Source organism: Callionymus lyra, chromosome 4, assembly GCF_982586985.1.
Source record: "Callionymus lyra chromosome 4, fCalLyr1.hap1.1, whole genome shotgun sequence".
In the NCBI taxonomy this organism is placed as follows: Eukaryota; Metazoa; Chordata; class Actinopteri; order Syngnathiformes; family Callionymidae; genus Callionymus; species Callionymus lyra.
This window is the reverse complement of record NC_141821.1, coordinates 3577562-3595736: the sequence shown is the minus strand read 5'-3', so window position 1 is coordinate 3595736 and position 18175 is coordinate 3577562. Positions and strand designations below refer to the sequence as shown.

General features: G+C 39.8%; 3 protein-coding genes and 1 pseudogene across 5 annotated transcripts in view; 2 read left to right on the top strand and 2 right to left on the bottom strand.

The window, feature by feature from the left end:
• Nucleotides 1-1013: 1013 nt before the first annotated feature.
• Nucleotides 1014-3398, top strand: LOC148080581 (uncharacterized). The gene is made up of 2 exons (XM_087788496.1): nucleotides 1014-1091; nucleotides 1790-3398. Exons 1-2 carry the CDS (start codon nucleotides 1073-1075, stop codon nucleotides 3049-3051), a joined length of 1281 nt encoding a protein of 426 aa, XP_087644622.1. The 5' UTR covers nucleotides 1014-1072; the 3' UTR covers nucleotides 3052-3398.
• A 2602-nt stretch (nucleotides 3399-6000) lies between these two features.
• Nucleotides 6001-7726, bottom strand: LOC148080580 (uncharacterized). The gene has a single exon (XM_087788506.1). The coding sequence runs from the start codon at nucleotides 7638-7640 to the stop codon at nucleotides 6456-6458; it is 1185 nt and encodes a 394-aa protein (XP_087644632.1). The 5' UTR covers nucleotides 7641-7726; the 3' UTR covers nucleotides 6001-6455.
• LOC148080579 (uncharacterized) lies at nucleotides 7647-8403 on the top strand (annotated as a pseudogene).
• A 6079-nt stretch (nucleotides 8404-14482) lies between these two features.
• The window catches only part of LOC148080571 (uncharacterized), an 85530-nt gene continuing 81837 nt past the window's right edge, over nucleotides 14483-18175 (bottom strand). For all 3 annotated transcript variants that reach the window (XM_087788488.1, XM_087788487.1, XM_087788486.1), the window contains exon 2: nucleotides 14483-16160. In XM_087788488.1, coding sequence (XP_087644614.1) covers nucleotides 14803-16160 — 1358 coding nt within the window. In that variant the 3' untranslated portion in view covers nucleotides 14483-14802. The remainder of the gene's footprint in view (nucleotides 16161-18175) is intronic.

The following is an 18175-nucleotide window of genomic DNA, read 5'->3' as shown; positions in this document are numbered from 1 at the left end:
GCAGATAAAAAACTTTCTTGTGTGAATCTGCAAATGCATAACAATTATCTCAAAGCGAGCAGATGAATTTTTTTCTCATGTTTGAGATCGATTTACCCGACTGAGAGCAGGTAAAAGGTTTTTCTCCTGTGTGAGTTCTCATGTGTCTACTATGTATCTGTGCACATGCAAAAGAGTTGACACACTGAGAGCAGTTGAGTTTTTTTTCTCTTGTGTAATTCCTCTTCTTTACAAAACATTTACTACAATTCGAACTGGGAGTGATTTTTTTCTGCATCTTGTACTTTCAGAGAGTAGTTTTACTAATGTTTCTCAACAAAATGATGTTCTTGTTCCCTCCGAACAAGGCTGTGGCTCCTAATCTTCAACTTCTTCATTTAACACCAGCAGCTGATGAACGGCAGAGATACAAACACAACGTATCAACAATGTAGTTATTCCCAGCTTGAATCCAAATGTGTGGATCATTTGTTCACCACTAAGACACAGATTAAATTCAGTCTTATACGTCTTCATTATCTTAATGTTGTGGATAATAATTCAGAGACAGCTGAGGTGGGCAAACGTGTTCTTGTATCCTAACAACCCTTAACTATGTGTTTTTTTTTACTAACAATTCACACACAATCAATTAAATTGAGCTTGAACTGTCATTTGCTGACAAAAAATAGAGAAAACACTCAATCTCTACTACAATCTCTGTCATGTTGCCATTTAAGGTAAGGTAAGGTAAAACTTTATTGATCCTTCAGGAGGTCTCTTTTATACAATTTATATTATCTCTCCTAATTTTATTTGATGTGTCTAACTGATTTAAAATCAATTTTCCTTTAAACTCATCTTGAACGGATTTCTGAGGCAAAACATTTATTTTTGTCAACAGTCTGATTACTCTTGACTGTGTTGAAGTTCACATTTCAGCCGCTAGATGGTGACAGAGTAAACTAAAAAACAACAACGACCTCAGAAGAAGAACAGGACTCAGTGGTAAACAAAGGATCTTCACTCTCCTCCATTTTCTTCCACCAGAACACACCGAAGCAGCTCCAAACGGAGGAGAATCCTGCTGGAGATGGAGACCATAAATCCAGGTACACACTTATATGTCTATTCAAGGTCATTAATATGACGCAGTGTGGATCATGATATCATGGAGGGTCGTGGAAAAATCGTGTGTGAAATAATACTACATTAATAGTTAAAATAAGCTAACATCTGGTAAAAATACCTCTTGATCCTTGTAGTGAAGTAGAAGTAGTAAAGTATTGAATGAAGTATATTAGTATCAGTGGAAAGTTACTTCATAATGTTAATTTATCACTTTTTACACTCATTTTCAATACAGAGGGAAAGTAAAGTTTTTATCTATCTATCTATCTATCTATCTATCTATCTATAATGGCTGCGTTTATGAATCACGACATAATATGACAGAGATACTGTAACTTTATAACATATAACACGTGAAATCAATAGAGTTACAGTCTATTAGTGTTTATTCCAACCTTCATTCTGACTTGAATGACAGGAGAGGTGTGGATGTGGACAAGAGAGGACGAGAAAGATAAAAAAATGAAGATAACATTTGGTCACTGGCTTAATGTTAGTGTGGCATCAAACCAGGTGTTTTGATAAATAACTAGTGCTAGTTCACGAGGTAGATTGTTCCTTTCACACACTGAGCACTTAACTTCAATGCAACATTCTTTTCTCCAACGTAAGGAAAATAATGAGTGTGCTCATCTCAGTTTCTGTGTTCAGTGACTCAGGTGTGTTTGTGTCCCTGCAGATGTTCAGCAGCTGCTGATGATCAAAGAAGAAGTTGAGGAACAGAAGTGCAGCTTCAGTCTGATTCAGGAGGAACGTAAACATGATTTTATCAAAGAAGAAGTTGAGCAGCAAGAGTGCATCAACAGCCTGAAAATACAAGGTGAAGAAAAAAATGCCTCCTCTGTTGATGTGAAGAATGAATATGATGATGACACCAACAACCTGACTCCACAAATGAAGGCAGAAGATGATGGAGACAACTGTGGAGGACCAGAACCAGCCAGCTACTTGCATACACCTCTCCATCCTGACCACCAGAGGGGGCTGTCTTCTGAATCTGACACTGATGACAGTGAAGACTGGAGAGAAACCAGTAACACTCAGTCAGGTTCAAACTCTGTGGAGAATCCAAAAGTTCATGTCAGTGAGAAGAAAGATGATGATCACAAATCACTGATCTGCTCTGGATGTGGGACGACATTTTCTTCCAAATGCCGGCTAACTAAGCACATAAAACGCTGCTGTCTAAGGTCATCTAGTTGTTCGTTTTGTGGAAAATGTTTTCTAAATAGGAGAACACTACAGGATCACATGGGATCTCACACAGGAGAAAAACCTTTCACCTGCGCTCAGTGTGGTAAATCTTTTACTCAGAGTGGAAATCTGAAGACACACATGAAAACTCACACAGGAGAAAAACCTTTTACCTGCTCTCAGTGTGGTAAATCTTTTACTCAGAGGGGGACTCTCAAGATACACTTGAAAAGTCACACAGGAACAAAACCTTTTACCTGCTCTCTATGTGGTAAATCTTTTACCCAGCAGGGGAATCTGAAAAACCACATGGGAACTCACACAGGAGAAAAACCTTTTACCTGCTCTCAGTGTGGGAAATCCTTTACCCAGAGAGGGAGTTTGAAGACCCACATTAGAACACACACTGGAGAAAAACCTTTCATCTGCTTGCAGTGCGGTAGTTGTTTTGCACATGCACACGTCCTGACAAATCACATGCGAGTTCATACAGGAGAAAAACCTTTTACTTGCTCACGCTGTGGTAAATCTTTTGCTCAGAGTGGGTATCTGAAGGAACACATGGGAACTCACACAGGAGAAAAACGTTTCACCTGCTCTCAGTGTGGAAAATCATTTAGTCAGAAAGGGCATCTGAAGAAACACTTGAGAACTCACACAGGAAAAAAACCTTTCAGCTGCTCACAGTGTGGTCATTGTTTTGGATATGCACAGAGCTTGACTAAACACATGCGAGTTCACACTTGAGAAAAACCTTTTACCTGCTCAAGGTGAGGTAAAACGTTTTTCAAGAGTGGGTCTCTGAAGAAACACATGAGAACCAATACAGGAGGAAAACCTTCCACGTACTCACAGTGTGGTGATTGTTATGCACATGCAGTCAAATTGATTTTGGAAACTAGAATTAATACCAATTGAGGGGTGGGATCCCACATACACCACTGCTGAATTTGCGTTGTTAAAATTCAAAACATTGCGACTGCGACATACAGTAGTATAAAGAATGACATAACAGACCATTGTTTGAGACGAGAACATTGGTGTACCATCATTATTTCTCTCTCCTTGCAAATTAAACTTTTGTGACATTTAAACCATCTCTGACTTCTACCTTTGTTTGAATTTGATGTCGGCTTAGTCAGAATTCTAACCTGTATATAAAATTACATTATTGATTTAATCCCTGCCATTTCACACTTGTTGCAAACTGCTCCAGCGAGAGCTCAAGGTCATGGTTTCATGAAGCTAACAGGACCAAGTCCACATCCAAACGCCGCGACCTAATACTGGCAAATAAGAGTTTTTCTGTCCATGCAGTGTCAGCAGTGACACAGACACTGCACAGATCTGTGTTGGTGAAAAAGAAACCTACGCCAAAGGGCAAAGCTCACTGTATACATATCAATCTACATCTCTACCCTCACCTAATAATACAATTGCGGATGCAAATGAACAAAAATAGTTTTCTCTGCACTCTGCCTTGTGATTGGTGGAGAAGCACTGTCACCCTAGAGTGAGGAATCATTCTACTGTCTTGTTTAGATTTGATAGACTTTATTAATCCCTCTGGAGATTGCTTTCGATTATGATGCATAAACATGTACATCTGTCTTTGAGGAGGTTCAGGTTGTTCTGTATGTTTATGTAATCAGTCACTTTCTGCTCTCGGTTTACTCAAACTCAAACTCTTCAATTCTTTTTGGAGCGTCGACCTGAGCAGCACAGACTCCATCACCTGAAGAGTTGCATCCAAGTGGGCCTTTCCAACCTTGATGTCCATTTCTTTCTGGGTGTAAATTGATCAGGCTATATTAGCCGTCTGCTTGTGCTGCTGCCACACTAGAAAAGTGTCTCAGTAATATATACATCTGTATTTATTTTGTAAATAACTGACAAGAAATACATACATTTTTTCATGACATTATTATTCATGGACACACACGAACAGGAACGAGCTACTAAAGACATTCTGGACACGCAGACCAGGGTAACATGGCCTGGGTTGACAGTGAACTATAACAATATCATGTTCCACACTGTGTCATATTCATGACGTACACAACGTATCAACAATGTCATTTTGTGTTTTGCTTTCTTATAAGTAAGTCATTTATATTTATAGAGCACTTTTACAGACCAGGGTCACAAAGCAATATTTAATAAAATATATACTTAATAGGTCAAGATAAGACCATATTATTATTGCACTGTTAGTAAAATCAAATGTGTATTTATTTTTAATATTTATTGTATGTCTATTTCTACTGTGTACTGCTGTGACAACTCTACCTACTATGGGACAAATAACATTTTAATGTCATATATCAAACTTTCATCATATCTATCAATTTGTCACATTCTTAACAGTTTATATTGCCAATAAGTAATCACACAATGTGTTCTCACCTAATGGAAGGTGCCAGAGTTATTGCATCAGAGTGGCAGCATTGCAGGAAGACTTTCAACAAGAAGAAACTATCAATGAAAATCTACAATCTGTGCTGTACTTAGGTGAGAATAAAGATGTATTGTGTGGAAATAAATGGGTCACAGCAGTGAACAGGACATTGTTTATTGTTTTTATTGTTAAAAGCTCAAAGTATTTCAAACTGGGAGAAGATGTGTTCCATCCTAAAGGGTAAAAATCAAAGTATTTAATATTTGGTTGTCTCCTTCTTGACCTCCCAGTCCCAGGTGGAAGCCTTATGCACCTCCTAGCTGCACACCTACTGGCTCTGCTAATGGAGAATAAAACGCTAGGCTGACATCTGCCCCTAAGATAGAAATGGAAAAAGTGCTCCTTTGGGGCGGTGGTGTTCAAGATCTTGTTGTATATCCTATTCTTAATTATAATCTCAAAGAAAAGTGATGGAATGGGAAATTGTACACAGCTTCATTAACTGTCTGTATCACCTTTTTTTTTTATTAAGCAAGTTTTCCGGCAGCCTCATCTTTATCCGTGCCTTTTATGGACTCGACCAGATCCCTTAACGATTCGACATTCAGGAGTCCCATTGTTTGTTGGCTACGAGTTGTTGAGTACTCTCCTAGATTGCTGAATATATTGGGATGACATTCTCTTGGGATTGTAGGAGGAAGGGATGGGTTGTTGGTGATTGTAGTCAAGGACATAACCCAGATAATCCACAGGGTTCAATGAAGTTTATCCATCCATCCAACCCTACAAGTGTTTTGGGATCTAACGTAGTCGAGATGGTCTTCCCACGGCTCCTGGACAAGAGGGTAGTGTGAAACTTGACATCGGACAACATCTTCCATGGTAGTCAACGAACCAGCTCGAAGGACCAATGTTTCATGCGTATTTTTCTAAAACGTATTTAACTGCAGTATCTACACAAATTGTCAACACTCATATTCCTAGAGGCCCACTTCAATTAGGATTTATTTCCATCTTTGTATTCTTATAGAATAGTCACTTCTCTCCTTCACAATGAGATGAGAAAAAAAACCTTCTTTGTCCATTATATCCAGGGACAGATCGCTTGAGCAGCAATTCAAGCAGGGAGGCCCAGACTTTCCTCTCCCCAGCTACATCATTCAGCTCTTCCCGGGAACCCTGAGGAGCCCCCAGGTAAGCTGAGACGTAGTCTCTCCGGCATGTTCTCGGTTTCCCCTGATGCTTCTACCGATGAGACACTCCCTGTACACCTCACCATTGTGGCAACCAGAGGACATCCTAAACACCCATCAAAGCCATCTCAACATGGTTGAGCAATGGTTCTACTTGGAGCCGCTCCCAGATGATCTTGCTTCTAACCCTTTTTTCTAAGGGAGAGTACAGGCAACCTGCAGAGAAAACTCATTTTGGCCACTTGTACCTATGATCCTTTTCTTTGGGTCACCAGTGATCATAGATGAAGGTAGATGTAGATCAACTGGTATACAGAGAGCTTTGCCTTCTGGCCAAACCACTCACCACTAAAAAAGAAGGAATTGATGCATGAACAGGTTGGGTAAGCCATTTAATATTGACACCAGGTGTAACTGCTTAGTTCCTTCCTCTCCGTTGAGTGAAATAATAATAGATTCTATTTAAAAGTGCCTTTCACAAAACCCAAGGTAGCTTCACAGATACCAACAATAAAATCACACACTTCATTAAAATAAGAATAAACAAAACAATTACCTGATTACGAGCATTTGAAAGATTTTTCTCCAGTGTGAGTTTTCATGTGTTTCTTCAGATACCCATTTTCAGTAAAACATTTACCACACTCGGAGCAGGAAAAAGGTTTTTCTCTAGTGTGAGTTCTCATGTGTGTCTTTAGCTTCTCTGCATGTGCATAACAATTACCACACTGCGAGCATATGAAAGGTTTTTCTCCTGTGTGAGTTCTCATGTGTGCCTTTAGATTCTCTGCATATGCATAACAATTACCACACTGCAAGCAGACAAATGGTTTTTCTCCTGTGTGAGTTCTCATGTGTGTCCTCAGACTGCCACCCTGAGTAAAAGACTTACCACACAATGTACAGGTGAAAGGTTTTTCTAGAGTGTGAATTCTCATGTGATATGTCAGAGTCCCACTGTCAGTAAATGATTTGGCACAATAAGAGCAGATAAAAGGTTTTTCTCCAGTGTGCGTTCTCATGTGTTTTCTTAAACTATCTGCCCGTGCATAACAATTACCACACTGGGAGCAGACGAAAGGTTTCTCTCCTGTGTGAGTTCTGATATGTTTCTTCAGATTCCCACTTTCAGTATAAGATTTATCACACTGAGAGCAGGAAAAAGGTTTTTCTACTGTGTGAGTTATCATATGTTTTTTCAGATTCCCACTCTGGGTAAAACATTTACCACACTGAGAGCAGGTAAAAGGTTTTTCTCCTGTGTGAGTTCTCATGTGATCCTTCAGATTCCCCCTTTTTTGAAAACATTTCCCACAAAAAGAACAACTATAAGGTCCTAGACAGCAGTCTTTTGTGTGCAGAGTCAGTCCGGATTTTGAAAAGAAAATTCTCCCACATCCAGAGCAGATCAGTGATTTGTGATCATCATCTTTCTTCTCACTGACATGAACTTTTGGATTCTCCACAGAGTTTGAACCTGACTGAGTGTTACTGGTTTCTCTCCAGTCTTCACTGTCATCAGTGTCAGATTCAGAACACAGCCCCCCCTGGTGGTCAGGATGGAGAGGTGTATGCAAGTAGCTGGCTGGTTCTGGTCCTCCACAGTTGTCTCCATCATCTTCTGCCTTCATTAGTGGAGTCAGGTTGTTGGTGTCATCATCATATTCATTCTTCACATCAACAGGAGTGTGAAAGAACTGGGCGGGATTTTTTTCTTCTTGTATATTTTCCACTTCTTTTTTCATGGGTTCATGTTCTTGTTCCTCCTTAATCAGACTGAAGCTGCACTTCTGTTCCTCAACCTCTTCTTTGATCACCAGCAGCTGCTGAACATCTGCAGCGACACAAACACACCTGAGTCACTGACCAATCAAACTATTTATAAACTCTTGTATAGATAATGTCATCTAAAGCAGATCAGTGACTGCTAAGGACATTGTAAGGAAGATAAAGAGGACAAAGTGGTGGAAGCTGAAAAGACTTGATTGTTCTATAGTTTTTAGGGAGGAGTTGAGGGAGAATCTGGGTGGTCAAGGAGAGCTAATGTTATCAGGAAGTCATGTAGAAGAGTACTTGGTGTGTTGTCTGGAAGGAAAGTAGATAGAGAAAAGGGTTGGCAAAGACTGAAGAGAGAAGACAGGAGCACAAGGTAAAGGTAGAGGTGGCAAAGGCCAAACAAAGGGTGTATGATGACTTGTATGCTAGATTGGAAAGTAAAGACAGAGAGGATGATTTATACAGGCTGGCAAAACAGAGAAATAGAGATGGGAAAGATGCACACCTGGTGTGGGTGATTAAGGATAGAGAGGGACACCTTGTGACAGGTACCACAGAAGTAATAGGAAGAAAGAAAGAGAAGTTTGAGGAGAGGTGACAACTGTGAACCATGAAGTGGCAGAGAATAGTAAAGATGAAGTGAGGAAGGCATTGAAGAGGATGAAGAATGGAAAGGCAGCTGGTCCTGATGGTATGCCTCATAATTGGAGTAACTATAGAGGAATAAAGTAGATGATACAATGAAGGTATGAGAAAGAGTAGTGGAAACTAGATTGAGAGCAGAAGTCAGCATTTGTGAGCAACAGTGTGGTTTCATGCCTAGAAAGAGTTCTACAGATGCAGTATTTGCTGTAAGAATGTTGGTAGAGAAATACAGAGAAGCTCAAAGGGAGCTGCATTGTGCCTTTGTAGATCTGGAAAAAGCCTATGACAGGGTTCAGAGAGAGGAACTATGGTACTTTATGAGGAAGTATGGAGTGGCAGAGAAGTATGTTAGACTGGAGCAGGACATGTATGTTAGACTGGTGCAGGACATGTATGTTAGAATGGTGCAGGACATGTATGTTAGACTGGTGCAGGACATGTATGTTAGACTGGTGCAGGACATGTATGTTAGAATGGTGCAGGACATGCATGTTAGACTGGTGCAGGACATGTATGTTAGAATGGTGCAGGACATGTATGTTAGACTGGTGCAGGACATGTATGTTAGACTGGTGCAGGACATGTATGTTAGACTGGTGCAGGACATGTATGTTAGACTGGTGCAGGACATGTATGTTAGACTGGTGCAGGACATGTATGTTAGACTGGTGCAGGACATGTATGTTAGACTGGTGCAGGACATGCATGTTAGTCTGGTGCAGGACATGTATGTTAGACTGATGCAGGACATGCATGTTAGACTGGTGCAGGACATGTATGTTAGTCTGGTGTAGGACATGCATGTTAGTCTGGTGCAGGACATGTATGTTAGACTGGTGCAGGACATGTATGTTAGACTGGTGCAGGACATGTATGTTAGTCTGGTGCAGGACATGTATGTTAGTCTGGTGCAGGACATGTATGTTAGTCTGGTGCAGGACATGTATGTTAGACTGGTGCAGGACATGTATGTTAGACTGGTGCAGGACATGTATGTTAGACTGGTGCAGGACATGTATGTTAGACTGGTGCAGGATGATTTGAAGTGACATACATTTGTTGCCCTTCAGATTTGTAACTAGTAGGAGTCATTACAAAATGTGTAAAGCCTATGCATGAAAATATTTCTAATAACTAATACAATACGCTTAACTGTTAAAAACGGTTGAATTATGGAATACCCAGAGTGACATATTTAAATTGATAATAAAGCGTTTGTCAATAGCGACATCCAGGGGAAAAGACCACAAAATGTGTATATCAATATCGAAATAGGTGCATTTTGTATTTAAAAAAAGCAACTATTTTCTTACCAAAATCAAAATAGCCATTTGAAGGACTATCTTTTCCCCTGGATGTCGCTATTGCCAAACGATTTATATCAATTAAATGTCACTCTGGGTATTCCATATTATATGAAGGTTAGTTATTCTTGTTATAACAATGATTAAAACAATTCTTATAATTAAAATCAGTCAATTTTTTTCGATATTACATTTTTGTCATTGTAAGTTCTTTAGAGACGGTCCCTCATTTAAAGTGGCGGTTGCAGAGGTTTTGACACCATCTTAGCTGCTTACGTGCGATCAACACATTTTTCTTCTAAGATGAGGGTGTAGTACAGGGGGGCCAATTCAAATTCTTCAAGGGCCACGTTAAATTCTGTGAATGTCGTTAGGGGCCGTCAAGCAGAAAGAAAGATGAAAAAATCCCTAAAAAAAAGGACATGCATCATTAGGCTGTGACATTTATTAAACTAAATAAGATGCAATTTTATTCTTGTAAAGATGAGTTTTTTCAAAACATTTCTTCAATTAATTAAAAAAAAAGGTTTTGAGGGATTAATATATACTCGAAAGACTACACACAAAAAGGAGGGAAGTGTTATGTGAAAATGTGAATTAATAATAAATACATTTGTTAATGCATTAGAACCATTTTTATATGTGATCATACTTTGACATTACGAGGGCCACATACTGTATATACAGTCAAAGGGCCACACTTTGCCCAGGTCTGGTGTAGTAAGTATATAGCTAGTGTAACAGAACACATGGGACTTTGTTATTTTGAATTACTCGTATAAAAACGTATTAGAGAGCAGAGATCGAATCAATGCCGAGCCAACTTTACTTAAGTAAATAGTTTCTAATATGTCAGAAAAATATGATTAACATGTTTAATGGTAAAACAGATATAACAACTGCTGACTTTGGTTATACAAGGACTTTGTCATTCATTTTGAAAAATAACAGCTCGTAGCAACATATCAAGAAAAAAGAACTAATTGTGAACTTGAAACTGAAAGAGTTTATTTAAAAACTGGTGAACTAACCAACTAACCCAACACTGAAGAAAAATGCCCCACAGTAGTTTTAGGATGAACAGTGGATTAAGATGCTATTTTCACTTCTTACATTTGTAAGTCTGACGTCATGACATCATGATCCACACTGCGTCATATTAATGACGTACACAACGTATGAACAATGTCATTATTCCACCTTGAATAGAAATATAAGTGTGTACCTGGATTTATGGTCTCCATCTCCTGCAGGATTCTCCTCCGTTTGGAGCTGCTTCGGTGTGTTCTGGTGGAAGAAAATGGAGGAGAGTGAAGATCCTTTGTTTACCACTGAGTCACGTGGTTTTCTTCTTCTGACGTCGTTGTTAGTCTTGAGTTTACTCTGCTGCCATCTAGCGGCTCAAATGTGAACTTCAACACAGTCAAGAGATTTCAAAGTGTCGACAGAGAGACCTTTTTTGAATCATAAATCCAGTAAGGAATTCTGAGCAAACTTTATTTGAAGCAGGTAAAATTAGATTACAAACAGAATATAAGACGTCTCGTGATAAATAGTACATAAGGTCACAAGCTGCCACAGTTTTATGGTTAAAGCTTTATATTTTGAAAAAGAATCAGAAAACTTTGATTGCCAGTGTTAAACAACGTAAAATTACAAGTAAACAATGAAAAACAAAAGAAACATTCAATTTTAAACAATATTGATGGTCAAGACAGCAGACGGGTAGAAAGAATTCTTGAACTGTGATGTTCTGGTCTGTATCAATCTCAGTCTCCTGCTGGACAGGATCAGTTGGTACAGGGGTGTTCCTGGGTGAGAGGGTCAGCTATGATCCTGCCTGCACGCCTCCATGTCCTGTTGAGGTCCAGTTCCTGCAGGGATGGAAGAGGCCAGCCAATCACCTTCTTAGCAGAACGGATAATTCCGCTGCAGTCGGGTCATGTCTGTATCTGCTGCAGCAGAGTACCACACGGGGATGATGGCCTCCACAATGGCAGTGTAAAACTGCACCAGTACTCTCCGTGGTAGTTGGAATTTACAATTTATTTTAATACCATTTCAATTTAAACTATTGTTTAAACATTTAAACATTTTAATATTGTTGTTGGTCTTGAGTTTACACTGTTGCCATCTAGCGGCTGAAATGTGTACTTTAACACAGTCAAGCGTATTTAGACTTACAAGAAGAAACACTTAAAATGATTATTCGATTAAATAATAGTTGGAAATAAATTAACTTTAAATTAGTAAAACAAATAGAAGTTTTTAAATTGATAATAAAGTATGAATCACAGACCAACATGTTCACAGTAGCAGGTACCCTCAATAAAGTTTTACCTTACCTTACCTTACCTTAACAAGTGGTTTAAGCAGACGGATGTTTCTAGAAGCTAATTTAATGCAAAATTAAAAAGGTTTCAGGGATTATACGTTTGTTTGCTATTGTCTGATCACCTTGAGTCTTCTCTACGAGAGTCACAGACGTTCTTGTGAAACAACATCACGTCTGTATCAAACTGAAGCTGCAGGTTCACATGAAAGTTCAGCAAAAGCCAGTTTCCTTCATGTGATCATGTGTTCGGAGCCACCTCCTCGAAGAACACATTTATAGAAGCAACATCACATCATGAATATGCAAGAAAAAAGCAAACACTTTTTAATAATAATAATAATAGTTTTATAAATATTACAAGTGTATATACACACACGTGTGTTGCGCAGGTGAGCCACAGATTCTATTCAAGCACATAGATGATCATAAAATCTTCACATCATCATCATTACTCATCCCTTTGACTCACTGAATTATATTTTTATTCTCTTAAGATGTTTCTAACAAGCTCTTGATTGTCTTAGTAATTCTAAAAACTATTTGTGTTAAAAACTCTGTATAATATAAACATTTTACAAACAAATTAATAAATAGAAACTGTTAATAAAGTTTAAATTCATGTTTTGATTGTGTTTCTTATGATCCTGTAGAGTGGACTCCCTGGTTCATTTAAGCTCCTCCTGAGGGTACCCAAGGCAATCCCAGACAAGCTTGTAGAAATAGTCTCTCTAGCACATCCTGGGTCTGCCCATGGTCTCCTACCGATTGGACTTTCCCTGAACACCTCACCAGTGGTTCGTCCTGGAGGCTTCCTGATCATTTGTTCACCTCAACTGACTCCTCTCAACATGGAGGAGCAGCAGTTCTACTCCGAGGCTCTCCGCTATGACCATGATTCTCACCCTATCTCCAGTGCTGTGTCTCAAATCGCATACTAGCGTACTAAAAGTTAGTATTTTTAGTACGTTAGTGTGTCTCAATTCTTTGTATGCGAAATTTAGTGCACCATGCACACTAAATTGGCGTACTAACACGCCCACAAAAGTAGCATGGTTCGATGGACACTTACCATACTAAACAGCCGCCATTTTAGTGACGTTTTAAACGTAAGTTACGTCATATATAAATGCATATATATGCATATACTTAAATGTGTATTTTCAGCAGCAGTAGGAGGATAAATACGTCTTCGCTGCTGATACCAGCTTAAATATCTCGCGATTATTTAGATTCTCATATTTTTTCTTTATTTCTTTTTCCAAAGTTGCAATACGTGCTGCCAGCAGGTGGCGATAGCGTTCAAACAGCTGCTTGAAACATCGTTAAATAGAAGTAGAAGAAGAAGCTGTCATGTGATTTCCGGTTAGTGTGTAGCTTCAGGGTTTGATTTGAGACATACTATCTGCGGAGAATTTGCGTACTAGTTAGTATGCATACTAAACTGATGCATACTAACTTCTAGCATACTAAGATTAGTATGCAATTTGAGACACAGCACTGGACAGAGTCCAACCACCCTATGGAAAAAAACTCACTAAGGTCGCTTGTACCCACGATCTTGTTCTTTCTGTTTTATATGATTGACATATTTAAATGTAGGCAGGGAAAGGAATGAATAATCTTCGCTGAATTCGATTTCTTCAATTCAATTTTCAGTTCAATTTTACTTAAACGGTCAAAGTTATCTCAAGACACTTTTCAATCAAAAAAACAAGTAAGACTATAAAAGAATCACAGCGTGACAGTGGAGAGAAAATCTTCCTTTTAGAAGGCAGAAACCACAAGCATAACCAGACTCAGTGTTGACGGCCTCCTGCTGCATCCGGCCTGAAGGGTACACAGATGGATGGAAAAAGAGTGAGGGAGAGTAATGGAGAGCAATCTGGATCGTTGACATGGTTGAGATCCTAGATCCAGCAGCAGCTGTGGAGGTGTAGCCCTGGAGCTCCGGGAGGATCAAAAGTGTGGCTTACACAGTCTCAGCCTATAGCAGCATTTTAACTACGGCTTTATCCAAAAGTAAAGTTTTAGGATGACTCTCAAACATAGAGAGGGTGTGTGCCCTCCGGACTGAAGCCTATAGTTGGTTCCAGAGCAGAGGGGTTGGAAAACTGATTGCCCTGGCTTAAAATAATGTGTACACAGTCTCTCGATAAGATATACGTTTTCCTCCCGTCGATCAGATTTTGGGATCCGGCTCCAAGGACTAATTTGTGGGGGTAGAATCTGACTTTCAACCATGACAACCATGACAATAAATCAGATCTTGGTTGAAAGACCCAAATTTAATTGTATACAATTAGAGAAATACCAGAGTTTCCAGTTCTGTTGAGGTTTCTGTTATATCTCCATTCCAGTTTCACAAGTCTTAAATGTTGTTCCTCCATTGGTCTCTCTAAAGCACAAGCTCCGAACACATGTACAGTATAATCCTCAAGGTCAGAGGTGGATTACTTTTCAGTCCAGTATCTTGCACGAAAACATCTTAGCTTAAAACTTAAATTCATCCTTCACACATGCAACAGACAACATTATACAGTTTTAATAATGTAAAATGTGGTTAAGTAAATGTGATATACATACTTTATTTCTACACGTTTCCTTCACTATTATTCTGCAATGGAACCACTGAGATGTGTCTCTTCAAACTCTCACTCCGAGTAAAAACAGCGGGTGAACAAGGACTTTTTTCTTGTTCTCGTTTTTTATGAATCTATCGTCTGTGTTGTTGTGTGCTGACTGGGAAAACAATTTTCCAAAGTAGACCCCCAGAGGGAATCAATTAAGTTTATCTGTCGATCTAAAAGATGATAAGAACAATGACCAAAGTGCGAGCAGATGATATTCTTACTTGTGAACGCTCATGTGTTTCTTCAGAGCCCCACTCTGTTTAAAAGTTTTATCACACTGAGAGCAGGTAAAAGGTTTTTCTCCGGTGTGAGTTCTCATATGTATCTTCAGAGTCCCACTCTCAGTATAAGATTTACCACACTGAGAGCAGGAGAAAGGTTTTTCTCCTGTGTGAATTACCATGTGTTGCTTCAGATGTCCACTCTGAGTAAAACATTTAGTACACTGCGTGCAGGTAAAAGGTTTTTCTCCGGTGTGAGTTCTCATGTGTTTCTTCAGAGACCCACTCTCAGTATAAGATTTACCACACTGAGTGCAGGAGAAAGGTTTTTCTCCTGTATGAATTATCATGTGTTGCTTCAGATGTCCACTCTGAGTAAAACATTTACCACACTGCGAGCAGGTAAAAGGTTTTTCTCCTGTGTGAGTTCTCATGTGTTTCTTCAGATTCCAACTCTCAGTAAATGATTTGCCACACAACGTACAGGTGAAAGGCTTTTCTAGAGTGTGAATTATAATGTGTCTGTTCAGATTCCTACTCTCAGTAAATGATTTGCCACACTGTGAGCAAACGAAAGGTTTTTCTCCTGTGTGAGTTCTCATGTGTTTTCTCAATTTATCTGCATGTGCATAACAATTACCACACTGAGAGCAGATGAAAGGTTTTTCTCCTGTGTGAGTTCTCATGTGTGTCATCAGACTGCCACTCTGAGTAAAAGATTTACCACACAACGTACAGCTGAAAGGCTTTTCTAGCGTGTGAATTATCACGTGATCCTTCAGATTACTTCTCTTTACAAAACATTTTCCACAAAACGAACAACTGAAAGGTTCTCGACCGCAGATCTTTGTGTGTTTAGTCAGTCCAGATTTTGAAGAACATTTCCTCCCACATCCAGAGCAGATCAGTGCTTTGTGATCATCATCTTTCTTCTCACTGACATGAACTTTTGGATTCTCCACAGAGTTTGAACCTGACTGAGTGTTACTGGTTTCTCTCCAGTCTTCACTGCCATGGAAGTAGCTGGCTGGTTCTGGTCCTCCACAGTTGTCTCCATCATCTTCTGCCTTTATTTGTGGAGTCAGGTTGTTGGTGTCGTCATCATATTCATTCTTCACATCAACAGGAGTGTGGAAGAACTGGGAGGGATTTTTTTCTTCTTGTATATTTTCAGCACCTTCTTCCTTAATGATTGATGATGAGTGTTTATGTTCCTCCTGATTGAGAATGAAGCTGCACTTCTGTTCTTCAACTTCTTCTTTAATAAAAGTAAGTTCTTGTTCCTCCTTAATCAGACTGTAGCAGCACTCATGTTCCTCAACTTCTTCTTTGATCACCAGCACCTGCTGAACATCTGCAGGGACACAAACACACCTGAGTCACTGACCAATAAATGATATATGAACTGTTGTTGGTGTTGCATCAGTGGACTTGTTACACATTTGAAATAAGTCTGTGATCTTTTTTTTTTTTTACAGTTATTACTCATCTCGTAATATTGTTTTTCAACTGCTCAAATCCTCATACACATTCATTACCTCCAGACTCGTCTACTACAATATATCCAGAACTCTGCTGCTCGTCTGCTCACCCACACCCGCTTCAGAAACCACATCACTCCGTCCTCAAAGACCTACACTGGCTCCCTGTCACATACCTCATACAATACAAGGTTCTCTTCCTCACCTACAAGTCCCTCAATAACCTGGCCCTCTCATATCTAACCAGTCACTCAAATGTATACTGGGTCTGCCCCAGGGTATCCTCCTAGTTGGTCATGCCCTTTCAAGAACACGTTAGTGTAATGCATCCCAAAAAATATATAGTAACATTTTTCTTTCATACAAATTCACCAGACGTAAAAAGACCAAAGGAGTAAAAAGCTGCACACATTTTAATGCCCTGGTGTAAACCTGGTTCTTAGGGTTTAAAATTAGATGATTTGGATCATGAAAACTTCAGTTATTACATTTTTTTATTCCTACTTTAATGCGAGAGTAATTTATTTAATTGCATTTTATTTGTCTTGTAACAGAGTCTCAAATTACTCATCTCAATCTCACACAGGTCTCTCCCATCCACCCTTTAAATAAACTTCCCCTTGCGATTTTCCCGCCATTCAAAACAACATATACAAACAGAATATACCATGACATCATATTTAGAGCATCAAAAATAAAACAGACATGCTCTTATTTGCCAATAAAAAATGTATACCCTGTGACATCACCGGTATGTTACACCCTCTGGGGGCAATGGAGCTGAGTTTATAAGTCTTTCAAGTGGACCCTTAAGGTTTCGACCGAGTGCCAGAGTAGCAAGAGTCACGCTGGTAGTCAGATGAACTGCAGTGTTTATTGCCATCCAGAACTCTGGAAGCCACTTATCCCAGTCTTGGTGTCATTCTCTAACATTTGAGGCGATCATCGTTTTCATAACCCGATTTACTTGTTCTATACTATTGGTCTGGGCATGATAGGCTGTGGTCAGTTTTGGACTGACGCCCCATGCTCCACATAACTGGGACATGAGCTGGCTGGTGAACTGTGGACCATAGTTGGAAACCATGTAGGCAGGGACTCCCCATTGAATAAAAATCTCATGTGGTCTGAGTGACCTTTGGAGTTTTCGCATCTCTAAGGGCAAAAAACTGTACCCCTTTGAAGTAGTAGTCCACCACCACCATCAGGACCGAGTTCCTTGCCTTGCTTAAAGGGAAAGGGCCCATGAAATCCACACTGATCATCTCTCCTGGTGCCTTTATGTCTGGGGACTGCAGCAGTCCCGCTGGCTTCACATTAGCATCTTTGTACTGCTGGTAGGTCTGAGACGCACACATATGACTCTATACATCCCTCCGTATAGATGGCCACCATGACACTTCAAGTACCTTTAATAGGGTTTTCATTCTCCCCAGGTGGCCTCCGAAAGGACTGTCATGCAAGTATGCAAGAAACTCTGGGGCCATGGTTGCAGGCACCACCACCTGATGGCTGTAGCCACTGTATTTGGATGGCACGCAATGATACAGGACTCCTTGCTGTAGTTGGTAGTGGATGAGTCCAGGTTTAGGTGGCTCAAGTGAATGACAAACTTCCTGACAGCGTGGGTCCGCGGCCTGAGCTTTCTCTATATGGTTCTATTAACTGGAGAGACTAGCCCAGTAGGAAGTCTGGACTGACAAACAAACCCCACCATCCTTGTTCACCGGTGCACGGGAAAGGGCATTAGGGACCACATTACAGCATCCCTTCTTATAGTTAAACCCTGACAGTGAAAGATTCGAGCCTCAGTGTCCAGCAGGTAAACCTTTGTAGGCTTTTAGGTTCTTGGGGGCTGTAAAAGCAGAGATGGACTGAACCTTTTTTC

Excerpts from the sequence above, each read along its gene's own strand:
- LOC148080580 (XM_087788506.1), bottom strand. The coding sequence starts at position 7,640 with ATGAAAAAAGAAGTGGAAAATATACAAGAAGAAAAAAATCCCGCCCAG.